This window comes from Nilaparvata lugens, chromosome 5 (genome assembly GCF_014356525.2).
Source record: "Nilaparvata lugens isolate BPH chromosome 5, ASM1435652v1, whole genome shotgun sequence".
Classification (NCBI taxonomy): domain Eukaryota; kingdom Metazoa; phylum Arthropoda; class Insecta; order Hemiptera; family Delphacidae; genus Nilaparvata; species Nilaparvata lugens.
Window position 1 is genome coordinate 3,553,147 of NC_052508.1, and position 26,273 is coordinate 3,579,419.

The window sequence follows — 26,273 nt, forward strand, 5'->3', positions numbered from 1 at the left end:
CTATTTGTTTGCATGTTGAACAGTGAACTTCCATTCGGGTGACTCAGTTGCCGCGACATTAGGAGGGAAGAACGAATTCATTAAAGCTTATCCGGGACCGACAGTGCGGTTTCATCGCCAATTCCCGTTCACGTTCCGGAGCCCGGGAGTGTCTGCGAATATCTGATGGAGCTTAACTGTAAGTAATGGACAAACTGCTGCACCGATACCCTCCCCTCACCCCCTCTCCAACCCACTTACCCCTTCATGGCTGCCGTCTATAGTAGCTCAGCTCGTCGCTATCTGAAGATCTCCAACTGAACCAGAGTGTTTGCTCTCAGACACCGCCACCGCGACTCGCGGTTTCCATGCAACGAGATTGCAGCATCCACAATAAACCACTTAACTGGTTCTATCTCTGTCCAACCAGCTATGATCTTATCTGAAACGTATTGCCAGCCAATATTACGGGATCACTTCGCCTGAAATGAAATCCGCACCGCTTTAGAAAGAATGTGCAAGTGGATAAGACACGGGTATTGGATTTCTGAAAACTCTCAAACACCGTAGCTTGTTTTCTTTTTTCAATTCAAATAGCATGCAAGTTTTCCTTCACGTTATTTTCCTTGTAAATATTGAAAAAATCTTGAAGTTTTATCAACTTGAGACCTGACACTAGACCTAATGAACCTGCTCTCATTTTCTGGACATTTTTTCGAAACTGATATATTTCGCGTAATTGTGCATTCAACTGATTAGAGTGCGTATTTTTTTCATTATAGCACAAGTACAACTCAATGGTTGTCCGTGATTCAGATTACACATCAATAACATTATTGAAAACCAGTAATCTATCTGGGACAATATTAGAGATGAAAACGGCCTTGTGATTTTACCCATGCAAGAGTATCGAATATCGTATAAACTTACTGAAGTATGTTGCATTCAAGTAAGATTTGCCAAAGTGGTTCAGTAATCCACAAATTTCATTTCCAAGCCCGAATCGTGAGGGAAAACTTGAAGCAAAGTGTTTGAAGCTCAGTTTGCTTTTTTCTCGGGTAGCCTACTTTACGCAGAGTGTACACTCCAGACTCCACATTCATTTGTTTCAAACACGATCGCAGTTGAGAGCCGAGACAAGAAGCTATAGGCGTGTCTACGTCATATCCAGTTCCATGAGCACATTCGATGAACAGGTGCAATGTTCAATATACACGAAATGCGATAAGGTGGGTTCGCTTATGTCATGTCAATGTATGTTGTTGCGCGCGCGGGCGTGCGTCAATGCGTGAGGGTTGTTTGGTATGGGTAGGCGTTTCAACTTTACTCACTCCGATCTCCGTTTACGATTCAGAACACGCAGAGTCTCACTCAAACCTCTACCTCCCCCCACCACCATCCCGCCCAAATCACCCCCCTCCCACCACAAACTTGTCGAAACTCTGTTGGCAGCATCAACACAAACTACTCCCCCAACCCACAGCAGTATAGAGTGTTTCCTTGTTCTCGCCTGCCTAAATACCGATGGAAATTCAAGCCAAATGAAAGATTCACCGTACGGTTTTCAAGAAATACTCGAGTAAAGAACGTTATTGGAAAAGCTCACGGCTGAGACATTTTCGCAGCAGCTCTGCTTTCCATGTTGCAACTCGCGTTCCTATGTACTTCGCTTTCCTCACTTATTGAAAGAAATGTCAGAACGTGATTCTTCATAATGAGAAAATGTCAGCGACTTGGTTTCGAAGTTGATGGAGTGTTTTGTTTGGAACAAAGAGAGAAAAAGCACCAAATTAGATTTAGAAAAGTCAGGATGGAAGGAAAATCAACGGAGGAAAATGGATTAACATCATTTTTGCACAAATTATGAATTACTTTCTAATTTGAATATTTCAGTATGCCTGACGTCTTCATAGATTCATACAGTACGGCAACTGAGTAACAATAGTTCCATAAATTCATATTTGAATAAAAAATGATGATAGTGTACTATCACATCACATCAAGGGAAAAATTCAGATAGATACAAATTGTTTTAGCGCAGCGTCGATTTTTGATAGGTCTACAGATTTATCTACTGAATGATATCTCCTATATCCTATTACCATGAATTATTGTTAAAATTCATGCATTCTAGTAGCTGTGTGTAGTACAGTTTTTTATAGTTCTCAAGTCTACATGAATTTCACCAAATATGTTCCCAATATGCATGAATGGGTTTCCAGATCAACTAAAGAATCTTTTTGAAATAGTTTTAAGAAAATAATAAACCTTCCTTTCTTTCTTTCTTTCATTCTTTATTCAAAAAAATAAACAATCAAAGACATCCCAAAAAGCAAATACAATATTGTTTCCTAATTTCCAATTGTGTTCCTCATAGGCTACCCTGTGTGGGGACACTTGAATATATATAATAAAATAGTACTATATAAATTTGAATATTATATCATGAAGAACATAATTGAATATGATATTATATTGAAATGAATCAATATGTCGATACATCATGTTTGTTAAAACCGCCAAAAACATGGAATATCGGGCTTCTGATTATTTCAATTTTCTCAATAAAATTTCAAGGGAACTCCAAAAATCCATGTAAGATTGCTCGTTCAAATTCAATCATGAATCTAAAGGCAAGCGCACACAGCAACGTCTGCAGACGGAGAAAATCCCTCACCAGGTGCTCGAATGTTGCAACAAACACAGACGTCCGTGTATATGCAGACGTTTCATTTCCCCCCGTCTGTTTGCATAAGTCTGTAGTACCTGTGTGCGTTCGCCTTCAGTTCCTTGTGAGCCTACAAGATTTTCTGGAGCATTAACACCAAATTTTGCGCAGCCTCTAAAAGTGTTTTATTTTTTAGAGTTATCTCCACCCCCACTCTGATCAAATTCCACCCTCATAACCTTAAACACTTCAGTTTCTGTTTGGCTTGAAAATGTGCAATACCAGCACGAAACGGACGTCGCCACATTACCCTTTAATAATCCGGCTTCAGGTCAAGTACAATGCTTTCCGCTATGAAAACAGACGCAGGGGAGAAGTCAAGATTAGCAGAGGCGAAATTGTTTAGTTAAATTACGACACTAATGGTTGTTCTAATTACAGAAGCAACGTAATATTGCCCACTGTTAATCACTAGGCCGACAAACAAATGCAGCCCAACACAAAATAATTACAATTCTCGACTCTTTTATTCTGATTTTTTCGAGGAGTAGCCTGTCTTAACACTCGACTCAGCTTTCTACTTCCTCTGTAAATAGTTTTGAAGAACTCAAAATTATTTTTCAGAATCGGTAGTTGAATTATTTTAGAAGAGAGAAATAGTTTGATATTACTAAAAGTGTTATCCATCCGCTGGATTCAAATTCATTTGAAGAGGGAAACCCTTTCTCACCGGATAGGCTTAGACTAATCCTATACTATTAAACGAGCAACTTCTGTTTATATGCTTAGATTTTTAGATGTTTGGATGTTGAGATGTTTATATGTTTGTATTTCACCGGATCTCGAAAACGTCTCTAACGATTCTCACGAAATTCAGAACATAGTAGGTTTATAATATAAAGATTCGATTGCACTAGGTCTCATCCCTGGGAAAACTCGCTGAAGGAAATTAAAAGGATAATTATTATTCATTCTTGGAAAAACATCTGATAATAATTATTTCGTCGTCTGTTGGTGATGGAAGTAGATCCATCCTTTTGAAATAGTCTTCTCTGATTTGGTTCACGTGAAGTTAATCAGAATTAAAATTTAACCGGCTTTTGTGTAACTGGGCCTTTGTGAGGGAAATTTTTGCATTCCTCTGGGAATTAATCTCAATTTACTGTGATAAGATAGAACATTTCTGTATGAATGTTATTATAATTTCTTCTTTCGTAATAAATTTTTTATGCTTTTGTACTCCATAGCGAAGCTCTGTCCCCGATATTAATAATAATAATACATTTATTCATCTTCCGAATTGTTAGTTATAATTGATATAGTTTTCCTGCATTGGAATACTCGTAGTCCAGGTAAAAATCCAGAGGCCGACTATTGTAGAGGCAACATTGTTTTAGAACCACCAGTAGTATGGTTGATCATTATTGATGAATGCCAATAGTCCACAAAAATATTCTCTTAGTTTAGAAATCAAGCTATCATTTCTCTACAAGTGATTTGATCAACAGTCATGAAATCTCCAGTTAGATTCCTGAATAATTTTGTGATGTGATATCAATAGGTTTTATTAATGTACTATTCATCAATGATAGGAAGGAATGGTATCAATATTCTGACGCTAGTGAGATTAACCGATTGTCTCAAATACAATCCAATTTAATATAAATTGAAAATCAAACTTTAAGTAGTAGTTAAATTAATTTCAAATACAGTTTTAAGATGAAAACAAATTCAAATCCGGTAGATTGGTGAATTCAAATACGGTAAAATATAAATTCAAATGAGGTGGTAGCCTATCGCTTCACGCTCAATTCTTCACAGTTTGTGATGGTAGAACCGCATCATTATAAATATATTCTTCTACTTTGATAATCGGAGGTAATAATTCCTATTCTCGAAACTTTTTGAATGGTATAATAATATCAAGTGACCTGGCTGGCTCAGGTCTGGTGGCAGAGTTTTCAGGTCGCAAATGATCAATTTCAGGGCCTCTGACATGACCTAGCGACTGCTTTTTAGGCAGCCGGGACCGACGACTTGAAGTGTCCATCCGAAACACGGGAGTGGCCCGAGAATGGTACGAATTCAATTGAGCACGTGGAAATTGTTCATTCATAGTAGAAAGTCAATTATATTAAAATTCTATATCTCAAACTAATGTCAGAAAAGACTATTTATTTCGATAGGATATGAAGGGTCTTTCTTTAAATTAGAAGTAAATTATTGTAATGAATACAGGTAAACATGAACACACACTCACGAGACAAATAAATTAATATCTACAGCATAGTTCGCTATGGACGCCCAGAGTGAGCGCGTTATTCTTCCTGTACCACATAACTTTTTCTAATATATTTTTTGATTTAGCTAAAGAGAATAGTGAGCAAATGTATAAGAGTATCCTACATGAATAGAGTAAATATAAGATTGGGAGTTCGACACAATCAAAATATTGACAACGCTAAAAAAACAATTAATTTAAACAAAATTACGACCTTCTGAATAGCAGTTCACTTGTCAATATTATAATTTTCTAGATTACTATTTCGCTTGATCAGTTAATAGTCAATTTTCTATCTCTTATTTTCAATTTAATAGAGAACTAATGTAAATTTATTGTAATTAATACATTCAATTCTATTTCAAGTGAAAACGCAATATTTTACATAAATATGTATTTCATTTTTATTGGCTTTATTCAGTGAACAGATTTCTATTCCTATGTCGGATTATCCATTTCTTAATTTTCATTTTCTGTCTCTTCTCATGTAATTTTCAACTCAACTTCTCAGTTTTTTTAGCTCAAATTCTCTATTCAAACGATTTCCCATTTTAACGTCTGAAGGGATAAGAGAAGCAAAGATTCTTCAAAGCAAAGATTTAGAAAAACCGAAAAGCATACCTAAACAGGGATCACAAGAAAAACCAATTAATTCTACAATTTGATGTTCTATTTGTTCCACCAAATAACAGACTAAAATTACGAGTTTTGATCTCAGAGGTTATTCAGAATGAGCAAACACCAATTTTTCAGAAACATCTTTTATCCAGATAAATTTCACAAATAAAAAAGTACTTTTTGAAAATTTAACACATCTTTGGTGATAAGAATTTGATTTATCACATAATATTACACTCTAGTGCTCAAAGTATTGTTTCAACAATCAATAGACAATATAATATATATATTCTAGAACAAGATAATGCCAGCACTATCTTATAGATTGTAGATCAGGCGGGAAGCTATATTTTGAATATCACATTACAAAGGTATAATAACTTACAGATGTATTCTATCAGTAGATTGATGAGTTAGTGGGTTATTTTAATTAATTGTAGAGGTTACAAAAAATAATGATTATAAAATATATTCCCAACATGTCACAATAAAACATCATTAATGAATCGGAATGCAAGTTATTGTCTCAATATTAAGTTAATGATTATTATTATTACTAATCCAAATATTATTTTTTCAATATAGTTGTGCAGATACGAAGTCAAATTGGAACTTGGAAGCAAATAAATTATTTAATTTATAATGTAAACAGCAATAAAGTTTATGAAATAAATATGAATTATAAACTATAAATTATAAATGAGTAACACATTACCAGGAAGAAATGTTCATTGGTTTTGAATCATGAAGTCTGTCAATTTCATGGCATATTGTGCATAGATTTGACTCTATGTAACCAATTAAAAAGTTTCAAATAGATCAAACCAAAATTTATTTTCGTTTGTTTTGGCCAATAGATTAGAGAACTCATCAATGCGATTTTGATTATTTTCTAACCTTGATTATTGAATTACAACACTGACTTCACATGTTTAAGCCTATCAACCACCATCTCTTTTAACTGAAAAAATATTAGAACAAATCTCTACACAATCATCACGATAGTATTTGAAGACAAGACACAAATCGAAAAATCTATATCCTAGACTAGCAATGATATTATAACAAAATCTATAAATCTCTACAGATTCGAAAATAATTTTTTATTGAAAAAAATTGAGAATATTCTTCTCATTTATAGTTTGAATTAATATTCAAAAAAATATAAAAATAAAGCTAAATCTTATCACTTACTAGCATAAATTTAAACCAATACAATAAATTCTCAATTCATGTGGAAAATTACTATAATTTCCACTAATAGGACAAAGAATTACAGAGCAAAAGCAATATAACAAATTGCATATACATTGCGTGTTAAAATAGTCGATTAATAAAAAGAATATAAATTCTTTGAAAAATAAATTTTCTATATCAATGAATAACGAGTATTTGTGAAGACATGTGAATTTAAGGAGTGTTATCACATCTATCATAATTACTTGGAACACGAGTTGAAAAACATTAAATTTTGTACAATATTATACAGCGGTAATTTTCCAACTATAGGATATCATTACTTCAACAGTAACATAACATAAATTTTACCTCAGTAATAACTTGGTTTAACATTCTAGCTTCTAGCATAATTCAACGTAATCACTGGTTGTTACACTCCATTGGTTTGCTTCCGTCTAATTCATCTGAAAAAAATATATCCAGTTAATTCAATAATCAGTTTTATAAAGATCACTGTCTGAATCTAAAAGATACTGAAAGTAACTGGATATAAAACTCAATTCACAATATATTTTCTGTTGAAATCAATATTCTTTTTGAAGACAACAAAAAAGATGGTACTAACTTTAAACTACTTGCATCACTATCACAAATCAATAGAGCAGGAAAATGCTGGGAAATACTTTCTCCTAATACAATAAAAACGTTTAGTCGGCTAAAAAGAAGACTCAAAAAATGTGCTATTGAATAAGCCCTAAAAGCGTTTTACTGTACTTAAAAGCACAACAGTGGAGTTCAAAAATCATGGTAAAATTTCAAAAAATCAGTTTATCTAAAATATTCTATTATCATCATTGTATTTGGTTTGAATCAAGATACTTCATCTGACGTATTGTTTATACAATCTGTTTTAGTGTTCATACTGTTTGTAAGTATTCTTGTTTTTGGAGATGAATTTCGCAAAAATAAATGTCAATAACATACTAGCACAACAAGAACTTTCGTTCACGTATTATTGAAATATTCAATCTGACAACAGCAATAAGGAATCTACTCACAATTTAGCAGAATGGCCAATTTCTGAACCTCCTTCTTATTACTGATCATGTAGGCTAGAGTTTCCCAAAGCATATTCACTAGTTTTTCATCGCTTTTCTCATCCATAGCGATGTCCTCTGACAGTTGTGGCGAGAATCGGAAAAAAGGAACGTTGATCATTGAACACCTAAAACATAAAAAACATTTCAAATCAATTATAAAATCAGTTTTTAAAAGATGCTTAGTGACAAGTAAATTGTCAATTAATTGGAAACAAGATGCCAATCTTGGAAAATTGGGAAAAGACTGAGAAATAAACCCATCTCAAAGTCATGAATAATATAGGTGGGATCACAATATGAAAATTGATAAGATTTTAATGTCCAATTTTTTTTAGGGATTATATAAATGTTTATTCCACGGGAGACAATAATTGTCTTTATTTTAATTATTTCAATTATTGAAAGAAATAATTATTGTCTTTATTTTAATTATTCCAATTATTGAAAGAAATAACGCCGATTGGAATCACCCGCTTAAGATTCGACAGTCTTTTTTGTGTATAAGTAGAAGTGATGTTTTTTATGATATTCAAATTAGATAAAAATATAGTACTGAATATTTGAAATTGTCACAGCCAACAATTTAATGACATAACCTTAGCACTAAAGAATCAACTAAAGACGCGTGAGAAGTCAAGACTAAGCAATTCAATTGTCAAAGACGATACCAGCCGTTGGACATGAATGTTAACTATCAAGATGAGTAATGCCGCATCTACAGGTTGGCCCAATGAAGGCCAATGTCAACCAGGGCCAATGTGTGGATAGATGATTTGCCAACGCTGGCTACCGCTGGCCTTCATTGGACACTGGTCATATTGCAGGCTGGGCCAGCGACTGTAGATGCGGCATCATAAATTAAAATCCATCATAGTTCAGGTACATTTTCAACTTAACATCTAAGTAGCAAGTTCAACAGTATTTTAACAATGGACCTCAAGTTTTCATTAGTTATCTTTACAAATACTATGAGAAATACGAGTATATGGTGTATGAATATACCATATACTCTTGTATTCAAGTGTTTTACTCGTATTTTAAAAATGTTATAGTATCAGATGAAGAATAGAACTCACCAAGATCTGCATCGATCTATAACCCGGCCATCAGCCTGTGTTGCCTGGTCCACCAACAGATTCGCCAGGGCTGATACTCCAGTCAAGAACTTCATTCCATCCATTGGACTCTCTGGTCGGAAGATTTCGACTCTCTTTGATTGCTGCGTTCATAAAACAGTCAAGATAAGTAATTGATTGAGTTACAGAAGTATAAAGCCCATGTGCACAAAAGTCTGTGGAATTTTAATCATCATCAAATCCACGTGAACCAATAAGAAAAGGCTATTTCGAAAACAAGGCTTCTCTGATTGGTTCTCTTGGAATTAATCACGGTTAAATTCAACAGGCTTTTGTGCAACCGACACTTATTCTGTTGAAAAATCATTTGATTTTATTTATTATCGGAATCAAGTTTTTTTTCTATCGGCCAATAGGCCTACTGTAGCAGTCTAGTTTGAAAAACTGATGCGCCATTTTTTATATCCTAAAATACTACTTGAAAAATTGAACAGTGAATTTCTCATTAAAAACTGTTACTGCTATTGCTAAATTTGAATGTACACTTATTGACTGCACTATAGAGAATCAAGTAACAGAGAAATGATGCGAAGTACATTATGTTTTTTATTGAACAGTACTTACATTATCAAAAACACAGTTCGAACAAATGCAAATAAACAATGCATTATAAAGGAATTCATTATAACCATTTTATACCAATAAAACATTATAACCTTTTCTTAATGTCACTCACTTTTAACTTGAATTACAACTACAACTACAAGAATGTTTATTATATTTATAATGAGAATAATCAGTGAGGTGAGAATTGATAGCAGTATTTGATACTCACAGCCGTAACCGGTACACATCCAGTTCCGATAGATACAACAACTGTCAGAGGTTTCGCCTCAGCGCCTCGACCAACTGTTTTCAGCGCCAAGTTATATTCGTGGATTTCGGTCAATGCATCCAATGTCGGGTTGTTAGCTATCAGACCACCATCGATAAATCTATCACAGGATCTGTCGAGTTGAAAACAAAAATTATCGATAAAGCTATTATAAAATTGTTATGAATCACAGTATTTTTGATTAGGATTAAACTTCATAGTTTATTATAAACAAGGACTATGAAATCTTTTGTCAGTGATGCTATATGTGAGCATGATCTAGTTGTTAAAGTGAGTAACTATTAATCGGAATAGATTGTTGAAATGTGTTGTCACTATACATGGAAACTGCCTATTTCATGTAAGGAGGGGATTTATTCACATAGACAAAATTGACAACAATGAAACTCAATATACAGACAACGCCTCATTCAAAATGTTTATTTCGTGAAATAGCAAATACAGAAGAAGATATACCTACGGTTTGTGTTTCACGAAATAGGAGCGTGAAACCTATTTGCATAGAATAGACAGTTTTTACAAGTATTCATTTAATTTATCAATACAATTACAAATCATATAGCAATGATTGGAAAAGGGCAATATTTATTAATCATGATATGATAATACAAGAAGTATATGCGTCAACATTATGTAGGCCTACCTATATTGGCTGTGCCAAGTATTACAGTGATGTTATTGATGCACTTGAGTTACAATCAATGTTATTTATATTGTATTGTAAAAATATGTATTTGTAATTTTTGGCAATAAATTCAATTCAATATGATATGGTACAATATCATTGATTATCATCAAATCTAACTCAAATAAACAACGAAATATTAGGAAACACACTAATGAGACACACTAACCTTGAAATGCCTCCATATGAATGACATAACAATGATTCTATGGAGGATTTGTTGGACATGACATAGGCAATCAAGGTACGAACACTGTTTACTATTATATACTATTAGAAATCTACAAACAAGGAGGAGTTGAGGATGACATCAGTAAAACAGAAAAATATTAGAAAAAATTGAAACATATTGTTTGAATTAAACATAGTGGGTTGTTTTTTCTGATTCTAAATTTTGTTAAATTTTCAATTAATGGTAATTATTCATTTAAACTGTTGAGCCAACGTTCAAAATTTTCAAATCATTATTCCTGGACAGAAAATCAAGTGACGAAGCAGTGTGTGATTTCATAAACTTGACCTTTGGACAACATAAACAATCTTTAAGACATTTTGGAGTACAGGCTCAGCCTAGTTTTTCCTCCAATGTCTTAACTATATTATGATTATAGTGTTTTGTGAAATGAATGAATAAATAAATAAATATTGAAAAAACCAATAGGAAAGAGATTTGAACTTTGATATGATTCGAAAAGAGGGAAGAAACTGTATGTATTTGTTGAAATATTTGATAATTACTTGAAATAAGACGGTGCCGCCCCACTAGCTCTGGCTGCATGCCACAGGAATTGCTCATGGCGAGGAGTGGGAGGGAGAAACGATCCATAGGAGGGGTTTGGGTCGATGATTTCGCTTGGATTCTCATAGTTTCTGAACAGATGCATGTCCACTGGTTTTCTGTCAGCTAGGACGGCGGTGATCATCACTCTGTACAATTCAAACATTTCATTAACAATCAATTCATTCAAGAGAACAATGCTATATCCTACACCCAAGTTATAGTATTGATTGTTATAACTTCTGTTAATTGATAACACCATCATTATCTTGAGAACCAATGACTAGAATTGGCTACTTTGTAATTATAAAATTATCAGTAACATTTACTTTACAACTTTGATAGCAATTTTGAATTCAAGTGAGTATTTTTTTAATCGCTCCACATACAATAAGTCATTGTCAATTATTAGATTTTATATAAATTTCTATAGCAATGATTAGCTTAGAAACCAATGAACTGAAATAAACTGCCATGAACACTTCAATTCTTTGATATGAAGTTCATATTTAGTTTTCTTAATCAATAAAACAAAGCGATATCTTCCAAAAGCGCTTCACCTTCAAAAAATATTCATCAATAATTTTAAAAAATTACTATCATTATCGTTTGAATAATTATTAAACGATAATCAAAATAAAATGCTATAAACCACCCCGAAGCTGATAATTTGAAAAGGTATAATTCCCAGAGTGTCGGAAAACTTACTTCACATCTCTTATATCAGACATAACGGTGTCTGACCCAAGAGCATTCTTCAACATGTCCTCCAGAGGCTCACTACTGTAAGGCCTTGTCCCCGAGAAAGCGTAATCTTTCATTCTGAAGTACAAACACTGGCATTCCTTCAGGGTTTTACCTGCAATCATATAAATTACTATAAAAAGCCTTATCATTCTATTCAGACATCGTGAATACAAAATATAAAATGGGCAGTACATACTAAGGAATGTGAAGTAATTCGAAAGTTACATATAAATGAAATACTATTGACATTATGAACGATTGATTTTTCCATCTAATAGTAACCTCTTATTCATGTAAGAGTTTATTTCTCTAATCTAATAGCTATCTCAAGACTAAGATATTCATCATGAATATGTCGATATATTAATGATACCTTAGTTTTTCCAATAGCAAATTTAAATATTTCAACACAGAGCATAATTTAGTTTTGTGAGTTTTTCCAATAGCAAATTTAAATATTTCAACACAGAGCATAATTTAGAATTGCATAATATGCATATTGAAATTGAAATCATTCAATAAGTACCAATCAATCAAATTCTTTATTTACACATTGTTGTACAAAAAATTAATTGTATCAAATAGTGTATCGTCAAAAATAAAATCAAAACAGAGAACATAAAACATATATGCCACACAGTAGGCACAATTTAGGATGATAAGTTCAGTATATGAGGTATAGTTTTATATAATCACTGACCGGCAGCCAATCCGAGCGCCAATATGGCCCCTGTGCTGGTTCCTGCCAACCAATCGAAGCAATGGATGATTGGACGATTCACAGCTGACTCCAAGTTGAGAAGAATGGAAACAAGAATGAGGCCTCTTATTCCGCCACCATCCAGGCACAGCAATCTGCCTCCTTTCGTTTCTTTCAAGTTCTGCAGGTTGCCGTGGTTCTCGAAGCATCGCAGAATTGCACGAGCCTGTAAACGATAACATCAATAGTAGAGGCATCCCAAACCAATCAGAACAGACAAAAAGAGAATAAGTACATTGCAACTAATACAGAATGTGACTCCAAAACGTATGTTTTTGTTTATGCGACTGAGCTGCAGTCTACGGCTGCGACTAGTCAAAATGGCAATCATTCAAAACTAGGACGATAAATAAGCAAAAATAAATCCATTCATTATTTATATTCATGTGAGTTTGAAGAAATTTACATAGTTATGAAATATATAAGGTGGGTGAGTAAAATACGAGTAGATAAAATTGAGTAACGTTTTTATTAGTGATTGAACTGGAATGGATTGAGATTAAAACGGAGTTCAATTTATTTATTTTAGATAAAGAGTTTTGGATTTATTTCAATTTTGTGAGTTTACTTCTTTTGATTCCTATTTTGACCAGTCGCAGCCATAGACGAGAGCTCATACAGAAAACGAAAATCTAGCTTTACACGTTGAGGAATTCGTGGAATTCCATACCAGTTTTCGGTCAACATACAGTGATCAATCAGCCAACTTGACTGAACTGTCACTTGATGAATCGAGAATTCCACTGAAAGCAGAAATGGAACGGCAGTGCTTTTCATTCAGTTCAAGAGTTCATCGATTGTTTCATTAGTTGGAAAGTGTATTTAAAAGCTAATTTTGAAGTTTGATCAAGGAAGTTGCGAACAATGTTTCTATAGACTATGGTATATTCTATAGAATCGATTACAAGCAGCTACTCCTCCAAAAGTAGGTCGGTGGCTGATAAATAATCTAACTACTGTATCTATGATCAGTATCCATTAGGTCAGTGATTGATAATTGATTTACGACCAGTATCCATTGATTCACCTGTTGTCCTATGGGCGTGGGAGGCGCCTGCCCATTGTAGGTGCCACTGCGCGCGCATCCATCGGTGCAGCCAAGCACCCCACTGTCACAGCGCGATGCGCCCACCGCGTGCAGAATGTACAGCACCTTCTCCCCCACCTGATCGTTCTCCAGGGCGGCCAGGTGACGCGGAGTGAACCCGTTGTTGTTCCTGACCAACAAACACATTTCATCATTTATTCATCAATCAATCAAAAATGTTACCTCGTTATTTGTGTAATGCCAATATCATTAGACAAATGTATGTTAATATATCCCGAAATTTGTATGTCAATAAATTAACAGTTGATACACTCATCTTACCCTTGCTCTTTGTGTGACAGGAATAGCAATGTTGGGCATGATTCTCCTATTCCCATGATAGTAACTAGAATGAATTATTCATCTTGTATGTATTATCTATGACCTTTGTTTGACAGGAAGGAAAATTTCGGTCATGATTATCCATATCCAACACAGTAATTGACGTTATTCATTAATCTTCTATTAACTGTAGTTATATCTGGCAATTTTGATAAAAAAGCCAGTTGGTTATCCCAGTTACTCAATTTATGACGTTTATAAAAATGATTACTTTTATTGCCAGCAATACAAGTACACATTTTAAGACAATGAATTACCTATGGAGGATTAGAAGGAATTCTCACGGGCTCATAGTTACATGAACCAAGTTCGAATTATATCATAACAATGTGCAGCTTAGGGTGTGATCACATTGAATGCGTAGTGCACGTCAGATCAGCCGAAAAACAAAATTTGGAAAGTGCCATTGAAACACGCTGTGGCTAGCAAGTAGCTGCGCAACACAGCAGGTGTACGCGTTTCCACCAATAAATGAATAAATGACCAAAATAAAGAAACAATCTCAAAATATTTGAATTTATTTTGAACTCTACGACAAAAAGTATTTTTCACACAACAAGATCAGCTCTAATCACAAATATCAAAGATTAGAGAACTTGGTTCTCCCGTTGGAGGGGTGAGCAGCTTGAATGCAGTTCTGATATAGTGATGTCCACGTTATAATGACAGTATTTGCTCAACTTTGGTTTTTCTATCCTTGTCTATCATTCGACAAAGCCGGTGGTACTATCCTTTTCTAGGTCCACAACGGTGCCAATTATGTTTTTGACAGTGTAGAAATATGATTAATTAATGCAGAGAATCGGCATCGCTATTCTTCTATCTTTATCCACTGTCATTATAACGTGGACCTCACTACAGTTACAAGCTATAAAATTCCTTCCTGGTGCTTCACAATCCACTCAAGCCTGTTGGTTCATGAATATTACATAATTTTTTTCCTTCAACCCCGCATATTCTTGGGGCAGATGAGGGCATAATTCAAGGTTGTAGGAAATTCTAATTCATTACTTAATGAAGTATAGCTAACATTTCATAATAAATAAAGTGACTCCATACCTTAATCTAACTTCCTTATGTCCTACATTAGCATTACTAATTAACCACTGTAATAATGAATCATTGTAATTTTATCAATCACGAAATAAATAAAGATTAATACACGACGCGATAAATCATTAGGATGAATCATCACAAAATAACTCGAAAATTGGTTTTATTAACAAGGAAATATCTATTCAAAATGTTTATACAATATAATGATTTCTAGATAATAATTATAACCTCATTGAATTTAGATGAGCACATGATTCTTGTTTCTTGAAAACTGGCTAATTGATTGATAATTCTTATAATATTATTTATCTTAATTTTAGTTACTAAACATAAATATAATGCTCAGAAAAATTAATCATCATGGAAAATAAACCAGATAGCGACTAACTATAATCACGAGTGACGAAATTTAATAGTCAAATAAAAGCTTGATACCAAAAATGGTTCAAATACAACAACTAATACAAATTATCTTTACATCAGTTGACAAAGAAACATAATCACTAACAAATTATGAAATTTACTTTTTGATTTATATCAGGAAAGTTTCTTAAAGTTTCTGTTCTTTATTACCGCTGTTTCAATCTAGATATTTTGAATTTCCAGAAAGAAGGATAATAATATTTCAACAGAATATTACAGAATTTAATAAAGGATAGCTTGACCTACATTTTGATTTGGATTGTAATACAAATTGTGTATAAATTTGAAAAGGGACAGTTTTGGGCATGTGTGCATGTTGTGCCTTCTCACATAAGTGTAATAATTGTACATGACTGAATGAATAAATAAATAAAAGGATTTGCTTACTAAGTGCATTCCATGCATTCCCGGGAACATTATTTATCTCCATAAGTAGTTTATTTATAACGTACTCCAATATTTTACTTCCATTAATGATGTAACTGCAATAACATAAATTACCAAAAACATGTCATTAAAAACGTATGAATTGTTATCATGCTACAAAATACATCAAAATAATTTCGATATTGGAATGTTTCACTTACAAATGATTTATATCGGCTCCAAAAACAATTAAGGCTTGTACAATAGCGATATTTTTTTCTCCAACTGCAAGATGAAGAGCAGTATTTCCGTCTTCGTCAGTTATGTTCACTTCAGCATGTCGACTAAGTAGAGCTACCACACAGGCTAACCTATTTCTCATTACCTGGAAACAGTAGTTATTTACTCGGATCAACGCAAGAAAAAAAATGCCACACATAGAAATTGCAACGGTAGTGACATTGACAGTTTTTCGCAAGTAATATACTTGGCAAAATACTTTATAGAAATAATTATAAAACTTAAAGATTTTCTTTCAATGATCTCATGGAATAATATAACAAAAATAGGAGAACTCTATTGAATTATTCACGCTGTAGTATCTTAGCATGGATAAGAAGTTAACAAATATTCTATAGCACACATGACTTGAAAATTTATAAATCTGGACCTGTATTAAATCAGATCTGTAGATTGCAATTCATTTAATATTCAAAGATATTAAATGATATCTAGATATACTAGATATCTAGTCAACTTATTTGTATAATCTATGAATTCTTCATACAATGATCTGCCATCAACAAAACCAACAGAATATTACAGAGTAGTAACGTTTTTGACTCACCATCATGTGGAGAGCAGTTTTTCCGTCGAAATTCAGAGCATTCACATCACAGTTTCTGTCAACCAAGGTTTCGATCACTTCTCGAGAGCAAGACCAATGCAAAGGAGTGCCACCAAATTTCATATCCTACAATATCAATAATTTATTAGAGAAACAAAATAAACGAGAAGTAGCAGGAGGATGAAATCAGTTGATTGATGGTTTCATCTGCAAAAAGTCCTTCAAGTTTAGCAACATTCCATAATGTTTGAGAAATTGGTGGGTAGGTGATCACTTTACCAAAAATCAGTAATGGGTTTAAAAATCACTTCCTAGTGGCTCAGAGTTCACTATTGTAGATCCACTCATATTCATACTAACTGAATCATACATAAATAACTAAGATAGACCTGCACTACTCATGTCAATCATATTAAATATGAGTGAAGTTGGATAAATTTTATTCTTACGCACAGGTCAAAGAAGACTTATGAGGGCATCTCCTCCAGAAGTAAAAAAATGGAAACACCAGAGGTGGAGGAATCTTCAGATGAGGAGTGAGGAGGATAAATAAAATGGATAGACTGTATTAATCTAAGGTCGGCAACTAACGACAGGACAAGTATGTCGAACTTGTGTGAACACACATGTGTGAACCTTAGACCAGTTATAGAATAGACACGCTGGGAAGTCTAGCCACTGAAGCCAACATCTACTGCTATATCGCCAAATCGTGACGTCATCATCGGATAGAAAACTTTCAGATTGTGTCTATTTCAGAAGGATGTAAATTATTATTTATCAAAATGGTAAACTTCCGCTGCACTCCCGCTGAAATAGACACAATCTGCTATGGAAAGCAATGCAAACAAACTTTACAGAAAAGTTTTCTATCTGATGCTGACGTCACGATATGGTGATATGGCAGTAGATGTTGGCTTCATCGACTTTCAGTAAGAATATACAATGGGCCGTGTCTATTCTATAACTGGTCTAAGGTGTGAACACACATGTTCGTCAGACAAGTTGTGTCATCGACGAAAGGCTTCGAACAAAATGTTTTGAGGTTAGGTTTTTGTATATTCGATTATTTGTTGATTTTTTTCTTCGCTGATCTATTCGAGAATAAATTACTTTTGTATCAATTTTTCCAGTGGCTTTTTTATTACGGTATTGGTAGTTTATTGTATGTTAGGAGCTGCTGTCGAACAGCAATTTTTTGTTCGAAGTGTTTCGCGTGAATGTCATTTTCGTTCGAAGACATGTCCGTTCACACATCTTCGACACACTTGTCCTGTCGTTAGTGGCCGGCTTATAAGATCTAATTCACTCTATTAAAACACCTTATAATTTATCAATATACGAGCTATATTATAGGAATTTACAAATAACATGTTGTTGGAAAGAGCTGGACTTGGTAGTTACCTGGATGTGCAATTTGTTTTGATTGGCTTTCATGAAATCGGCCACATAGCCGGGTGAACTGCTGGCCGACTGCTGTGAGGTTGGGTTGAACTTGGCAGCTGTGATGTTGCAGTCGGCGCCACTCTGCAGGAATGTCTTCACGCAGTCGGGGTTGTCGGTCTGGCATGCGATGTGCAGAGGCGTGTAGCCGTCTGCGTTGCGTTCGTTCAGGAACTTTTTCACCTCATCTTCGGTTTTCGCTTCTACTAACGCCTGAAACAATACAGAAGTACAGAATAATTAATTTAAATATTGTAGCAAATGAGATGATAAAACGGATATTGACTATATCAAGTCTTCCATAAAATTACTACCTAATATTTTCTCAACAGTATCACGATATTTCCCACTCTCAAAACTATGTTTTCAGAACAACTATCAAGTTGTACGAGTTTATTATAGATTTTAAATAGTTGCAACCACATGTTATAGCTTCTTTATCTTTGCTAAACACCTTTTATTACTGTATTATAGTATCTATGAGTGATATTATAATATGGTCTTCGTGTTACTTTACATCAGAATGTGTGACAAATTTTATTCAATTCAATTATTCAGAGTTACACAGCTTTCATAATATTACCACAGGATCAAGCCTAAAACGGTTCCAATTCTAATTTGTACGACATTCCAAATGTATCATTGCTCATTTGTGTTTGTGATATCTGATTTTGAACTACACACTTTAACAAATTCATTGAAAAAATGCATTTTCTAATTATGAGAAACCAGTCTCTTTAATAGGCCTATCGCTGTCGTCAAGCGTAAGAGTCTTATGTACATTTTAAATTATTGGGTTTGAAGAAGATCGAATACCTAGAATGAAGGTAAAGGTGACAGGCCTCGATGACCTTGATCTCTAATAGACTATTAGGCTTCCAATTATTATTTAATGAATTCTATTCGAGAAACATTAAAATAATTATAGACACTTTACACGAAGTAGACTACGAAATTAAAATTAAGTTATAATTTTAATGAACAATGATAGGCGATGTTACAATTACAATTCATAGCTTAAGATTAATTACTGGATCCATTAAAAATTCAACAAAAATGAATGGTAAATAAGACGAGTTGAATATGAAAACTAGTCATAGGCCTGATTAAAATTACTAAGCAATTTGGTTTAATTTTACTCACCAAAGCTATCTCTTTATTGGAACTAGCAGCGTAATGGAAAACTGAGTTTCGTTGATTATCTAGAAGGTCCAGGGAGGCATTGGCTACGATTAATTGTCTCACAATTGCTATATCTCTATTCTGTATGGCAAGTTGGATAGGAGTCATCCCAGTTTCAAGATCGGACACATTTAAGAAGCTGAAAAATGAAGCGCAACTGATCATTATTTTGATTTATTTGAGAAAATAATTTCTGATTACAGATTGATTTTAAGATCTGACACATTTGAGAAGCTAAAAATTGAAGCGCGATTGATCAATATTTTGATTTATTTGAGAAAACAATTCCTGATCATGGATTGATTTGAAAATGATTTCTGCTATATATAAAAGTGAAATGACATTCACTCACTGACTGACTGACTGATTCACTCACTCACTCGCAGAACTAAAAATCTACCGGACCAAAAACGTTCAAATTTGGTAGGTTTGTTCAGTTGGCCCTTTAGAGGCGCACTAAGAAATCTTTTGGCAATATTTTAACTCTAAGAGTGGTTTTTAAGGGTTTAAAGTTCGTCTTTTAGCATGTATATTCTTCTTATTCTCTCAATTATAATTGAAAAATGTTCATACCATAATTACGTTAATATTTAACTATAATCTAGAGAGAGTACCTCTTCGAAACAGTTGTTAACTGGTAACTAAATTAATAAATTTGTCAGGTTAGCATTAAGTTGAGTTGACTTTGTTAGGTTGGCACCAAGTTGAAGATTGAAATGCATTTATCGCGGAAAAATTGATTGAGCACTGCTACTTCAATCAGAGCTATTTCTGGGAATATTATATTACTAGCCGTCAGGCTCGCTTCGCTCGCCATATCCGTTTAGCCAGACGTTTAGTCTGGACCCCCGACTGGATCGTCCTAACATATGATAAAAATGATCAAATGAAAAATGCAGGCGAGTGAAGCGAGCCTGCTGATCTTATTCTTGGACGATCCAGTCGGGGGTCCAGGGGGCGGAGCCTCCTGGCGAGAGAAGCGAGCCTGACGGCTAGTAGGATGAATAAGAGTAGATTAGCTGAAGTTATTTCAACTATAGTTATACATTCTAACTCGTATTTTTTTAGGGCTACCTACTTAATTTGTTAGTTGAAAAATAATCCCATAGTACCCTTTTTTGAAAAAACCTTTTTATATAAAATAAAAAAAAAACTAGTTTCGGAAGTTCATTTTTATGTTTTAAAATAGTTGTTATACATATTTTATATTATTTAATAATTTAAAAAATGTGTTCAATCCATTTTCATGTTTTAAAATAGTTGTTATACATATTAAATAATAAATTTGATAAGTAGATTTAATGATGAATAAAACTATAAGATAGCCTGTGATTATAATGAAGAATTCATTAATTATATAAATAATAATTAATATATTGCTTCAACTATAGTCATACTTATTAACTGTTAAATAAACTATAAGATATCCTGTGACTACAATGTAGTCATGATAATATATTGTTTGCGTTGAATTACATTATGGAATAAGACAATATACATGATTGTGTACAAATGTCAATAGTATTACTCAATATTGTTATAAGTGCCAGCTATTGCTAATTCCTCATGAGAAATAATTCCTGACGAAAAAACTCAAAGATCCACAGTAAATTAATGCACGCAATTTCCAAATCGTAGTGTTTTATACACTACCTACCTGTTTGCTAAGAGGGCGCTACTTCATTTAAACTATTATCAATAAATAGTGCGCTACTTCAATAAATTTCGATCAATTTTTAAAGTGAATGATTAATGAATATCTGGCTTGAAACATCAACTATTGAAAAAATAATTTATTACAATTCAACTTTAAAATTAATAAATATTTTAATTTGAATGTTTGAGTTTCTCATAAAAAATCTGAAATTCTTTATTCATAAATAAAATGATCTGAAATGAAATATGTAATTCATTGATGAAATGAGTCTATAAAGTTGTGAGTGCTTACCTCTGGATTATTGGATGAGTGACACAATTACTCCATTTGAAATGTACAATCATATGTCCTACACTCCATGATTGCTTTTCTCTCAATAAGTCAACTATCTTCTGTATACTGTTTGCGTTACAAGCCTGGAAAAATATAGAGAATAGTGGAGATCCTTCATTATCAACTATTAACTACCAATTTGTTTAGATCTTACATGTTGGATTTCAAAAATGACGCAGTGTCGACTAGTTATAACAGTGGAATGCGTAAAAATTTGGCACATTCCAATTTTAATCAGCAACTATCAATTCGCAAGGAACTCAAATAGATTTTGAAAAAATGATTAAATGTTTACAGATCAAAGCAATTAATTAAAAACTATTTAGATCGAAGATTACAAGATTTTCAGATTATTGTTCCTTGATTTTTAAAATAATTCTTTCGCAACAGGGCAATTATTGATTGAATAATGAAATAAGACATGGTATTTATTGATGAATAAATAGGGAAAAATGGTTTTATAATACTCACAGAGGGCATCACGCTGACCAACAATGGTAATTTGTCTTTGAGAGCAATGTACTGCACTTGAGCATCATCAAGCTCTTTTGATCTGTGCAAACTGAAATGGAAAATCACAGTTATAAGTATAAAAAAATCAAAATAAAGGTATCAAATGAACAGCATGAATAAAGAAAGTATATAGAGTATAGCCCACTTGATCATCTTATAGAGAAGAAAGATACACTCAATTTATTTCTTTGGCCTTCTCAACAATGTGGAGTCTTGGAAGTCATAGCCATACCTACCGGCGGGATTCAAACCCACACTTCTTCCGGAGTGAGATGAGTTATGGTATCACACTATGGTGTGTGCATGCAAAAACACAATATAGATATAAAAGTAAGTCCATAGACAGAATGAGTGAAACAAATCGGGTAAACATTGGATGTTTATGATTAAGGATTTATTTAGAGTAGCATGCAAGAACACAAGACATAGGCTATGTAGTTTTAGTGTATTGAATAATCAAGAAATAAAAATCTGGTGTGGTACACTCACACAACTTTCCTTGCTCATTGAACTGTAAGCTCAATCTCAAACGAGAATAATTTAGGGGAATAACATCATGACAATTATTGGCGGCAACATACTATTTGCAACTACGATCAGACTACTGTATATGTGTATATATAATATTATTGTTTCCAGAGTACTTTTACCTTCGTGTAAATTGTGGAATTAGATGATTTTTTCAAAGTAGTCAAAACAGCTGTTCTACAGATGAAATATCTTGACTAGACTGTGTACTTTTTATAAACTGCTCTACCTACCTACCTCATGCACGAGATGGAGGTTACAAAGTCCATTTCTCAAGGATAGAGTGGACCCCCCATTAGTTCCCAGGAAAGAGACTCATGCCAGTTGATAGATCTGATAGATAACTACAGGGTATGAATTTGAAAAAATCGTTAGAGCCATTTTTGAGAAAATCGTGAAAAACATGGTTTTTAGTCATTATTCGCCATTTTTTTTCAATAATATTACGGAGCTCCTGAAATTTTCCCAGAAATGAGACTCATGTCAGTTGATAGGGCTTATAAATAGCTATCCATGGTATAAATTTGAAGAAAATCGTTAGAGCCGTTTTCGAGAAAACCGTGAAAAACATGGTTTTTAGTGATTATTCGCCATTTTTCTCAATAATATTACGGAGCTCCTGAAATTTTCTCAGAATGAGATCATGTCAGTTGATAGGGCTTATAATAGCTATCCATGGTATAAATTGAAGAAAATCGTTAGAGCCGTTTTCGAGAAAACGGTGAAAAACATGGATTTTTAGTCATTATCCGCCATTTTTCTCAAGAATATTATGGAGCTCCTGAAATTTTCTCAGAAATGAGACTCATGCCAGTTGATAGGGCTTATAAATAGCTATCCATGGTATGAATTTGAAGGAAATCGTTAGAGCCGTTTTCGAGAAAACCGTGAAAAACATGGATTTTTAGTCATTATCCGCCATTTTTCTCAAGAATGTGGAGTCTTGGAAGTCATAGCCATACCTACCGGCGGGATTCAAACCCACACTTCTTCCGGAGTGAGATGAGTTATGGTATCACACTATGGTGTGTTGCATGCAAAAACACAATATAGATATAAAAGTAAGTCCATAGACAAGAATGAGTGAAACAAATCGAGTAAACATTGGATGTTCATGATTAAGGATTTATTTAGAGTAGCATGCAATAACACAAGACAAAGGCTATGTAGTTTTAGTGTATTGAATAATCAAGAAATAAAAACGCGACTCCCCCAAAAAAATTAAAAAAATCTGTAGCTTAAATCATAAATAATCACTGGTGCGTTTCTAAACTAATTTAGCTTCATTAGCTTTATTCATTGAGGCCCATGTCCACATGAAAGCTTTTTGCTATTTTTATTTTTTTAGCTCTCTCTCTCGCTCTCTCTCTCTCTCTCTCCATTCAGGCAGCTTTATCTCAATTACGCACTCTCCAACAAATAGTGACAAAAATAGTACCGTACGGAAGTTAATAGTTTATAGGATGCACTCATTACCATTCTTGTATCTTTGTTAACTTACTAAAATATTATGCTTCTATTTCATTACTATCTGCTTCTAGTAACTCTCACCCTTTCACAGATGAATAGTCTTCTTGGTGGAGTCCACTTTTCCATATTGTTACAATGAAAAAAATCCAGTAATGTAATTTACCTTTATATTATTTATTGTAACTAAAGTATTCTGTACACGTCTTTTAATTTAAACGTAAAAATGAATAGAATTGAAAGGCAAAAGATGATGATAATGTAATTTACCTTTATATTATTTATTGTAACTAAAGTATTCTGTACACGTCTTTTAATTTAAACGTAAAAATGAATTGAATTGAAAGGCAAAAGATGATGCTTAGACAAAGTGCAACAGTTCTTTATCCTAAGTGCCTATATACGAGATGATCAAACTACCATGCCTACCGGCGGGATTCAAACCCACACTTCTTCCGGAGTGAGATGACTTATGGTATCACACTATGGGGTGGTGAATGCAAAAACACAATACATAGGCTATGAAGTTAGTAAGGATAGGATATTGAAAGAAAAGGATATTGTAGAAAAGGACAGTAGAAATCCATAAGTGTTTTGTGTGGGGTTGATTATCTGGTAAATTGCAAGCCACTGTTTATGAAAGAGCTTATTTTGACAGTCTTCAATTTTTACATTTTCTAGTCTGCTATAACAGCTTCTCCTAGCGTGGATGCATGACATCAGGAACAGGCTCAGACTGAACCTTCCTTATTGAAGATTGGGGAAAACTTATAGCAGCTTGCTCAACTAGGTAGCCAGTCAAGATCTAAGTTGCGTTTTTCTTCTGGAAGTTCCAATTTTTCAATTTCCAATCTCTTCATAAATGCCCAGGCATCCCTGGATGAATCGCATCATAAACAAAAACACCAAATAGTCAATACTTGACTGAAATTGTGAAAAAATAAATAATAAAAACTTATGTCACTTGAGTGGCAAGAGCAGAGTTGAGGATAGATCACTCAGGTTGTCCTGGGGACACTCACGCTTTAATAACTCTTTTCAATAAGCCAATGTAATTATTTTTGAAACTGTTGTACCATACAGTTTGAAGAGAAGCAGCTATTTTATTAGGAATCTTTCTTGTCAGTATAGGGAAACAGGTTATTACTTTGGAAAGTCTACATCTGTATACGTCGATATCCCCCTACTTCTAATTCTGTGAGCATAATTCTGAAGTCTACCTGAGGCAATTCTAGAAATACTGAGGACATTTCTAGAGTAATAGTCTGTCTATGTTGTTAACAAATACTATTGTTACTATCAATATTATTATTATTATTGCAACCCGACAGCGCTCAAGGATAGTATATTCTATAATACGATTCTTGGACAGCGCTAGCAAGCTGAAGGGTGCAACGATTAGTCCACTTTGTTAACTTATTATTTTTAATCCTTTGACGCAAGGGTTAACATGATTGGGTTAAATCCTTCTTTGACTGAGGATATAAAATAAAAATACAAGGTAAAGGCAAAGGATTTTAAATAATCAAAGAAAAATAATGGAAAGCCTAATGGAATGCCTATATGATTTTTCCACGGCTTGCACCTGGAAAGAATAGTTGAAGTTTTGCTTTAAAAATAATTTTTTATCTTCTGTATCCCTATTACTTCGAGATTAGTAAAGTGACACATTCTAAACTGAAAATCAAAAAATTAATCTTTATTTTTAGCCCATGCATACATTTACAAATCGTAAAAGGTTATGTTTTTACTAACCTGTAAGCTTGATCCGAGTGAGGCCTCAAGAGCACAATGTCATATTTTATATCGGAAGAGGTCTGATTTTGATACAAAATTAAATCCTCCTCACGGCAAATAACAGCACAATCGGTATATTTGAGCTGTTTCTCTTCGATGACTTTATTGTTATTTGTAATGGAGTTGAGAAAAGAGGATTGAATATTTCTAAATACTGATGATACTTCAAACCAAGACATTTTGCTTAGAAATGTAGCTATTGGAACATTTGAATGAATAAAACGTGAACAAAGCTATCAACAACCGACTCCGTAGAGAATTTTACTATTTGAACGTAGTATCCATGAAAAGTGCACAATAAATAATAATTTATCCTAGACAATGAAAAATGACAATTTGTCGATAGACGTAGACGATATGAATGAGGATTGAGGAATGACACAATAGAGAAAAGAATAGACTATCCATATGACGGCTCACAGCTGCGGAAGTAGCCGTCAGCTGATTGTATTTCACAGGCAGATTT

The 26,273-nt window shown here is 33.6% G+C and overlaps 1 protein-coding gene across 1 annotated transcript; it reads right to left on the bottom strand.

The window, feature by feature from the left end:
* Window positions 1-5,673: 5,673 nt before the first annotated feature.
* Window positions 5,674-26,196, bottom strand: LOC111060992 (85/88 kDa calcium-independent phospholipase A2). Its single transcript, XM_039429728.1, has 15 exons — window positions 25,766-26,196; window positions 21,974-22,064; window positions 21,461-21,585; window positions 19,474-19,651; window positions 18,292-18,543; window positions 16,888-17,013; window positions 16,262-16,425; window positions 13,794-13,983; window positions 12,707-12,932; window positions 11,968-12,118; window positions 11,220-11,408; window positions 9,737-9,908; window positions 8,902-9,044; window positions 7,784-7,950; window positions 5,674-7,189 (listed from the first exon to the last, which is right to left on the bottom strand). The coding sequence occupies exons 1-15, from the start codon at window positions 25,984-25,986 to the stop codon at window positions 7,146-7,148; spliced, it is 2,439 nt and encodes an 812-aa protein (XP_039285662.1). The 5' UTR covers window positions 25,987-26,196; the 3' UTR covers window positions 5,674-7,145.
* Between the last annotated feature and the right edge of the window lie 77 nt (window positions 26,197-26,273).

What these genes read in the sequence shown, in the direction of transcription:
- LOC111060992 (XM_039429728.1), bottom strand. Translation starts at nt 25,986, where the DNA reads ATGTCTTGGTTTGAAGTATCATCAGTATTTAGAAATATTCAATCCTCT. An exon ending in AAACTGCTCTCCACATGATG is followed by an intron (nt 16,426 to 16,887) that starts GTGAGTCAAAAA and finishes TACTGTTTCCAG; the next exon opens with GTAATGAGAAATAGGTTAGC. An exon ending in ATTGGCCATTCTGCTAAATT is followed by an intron (nt 7,190 to 7,783) that starts GTGAGTAGATTC and finishes TATTTTTTTCAG; the next exon opens with ATGAATTAGACGGAAGCAAA.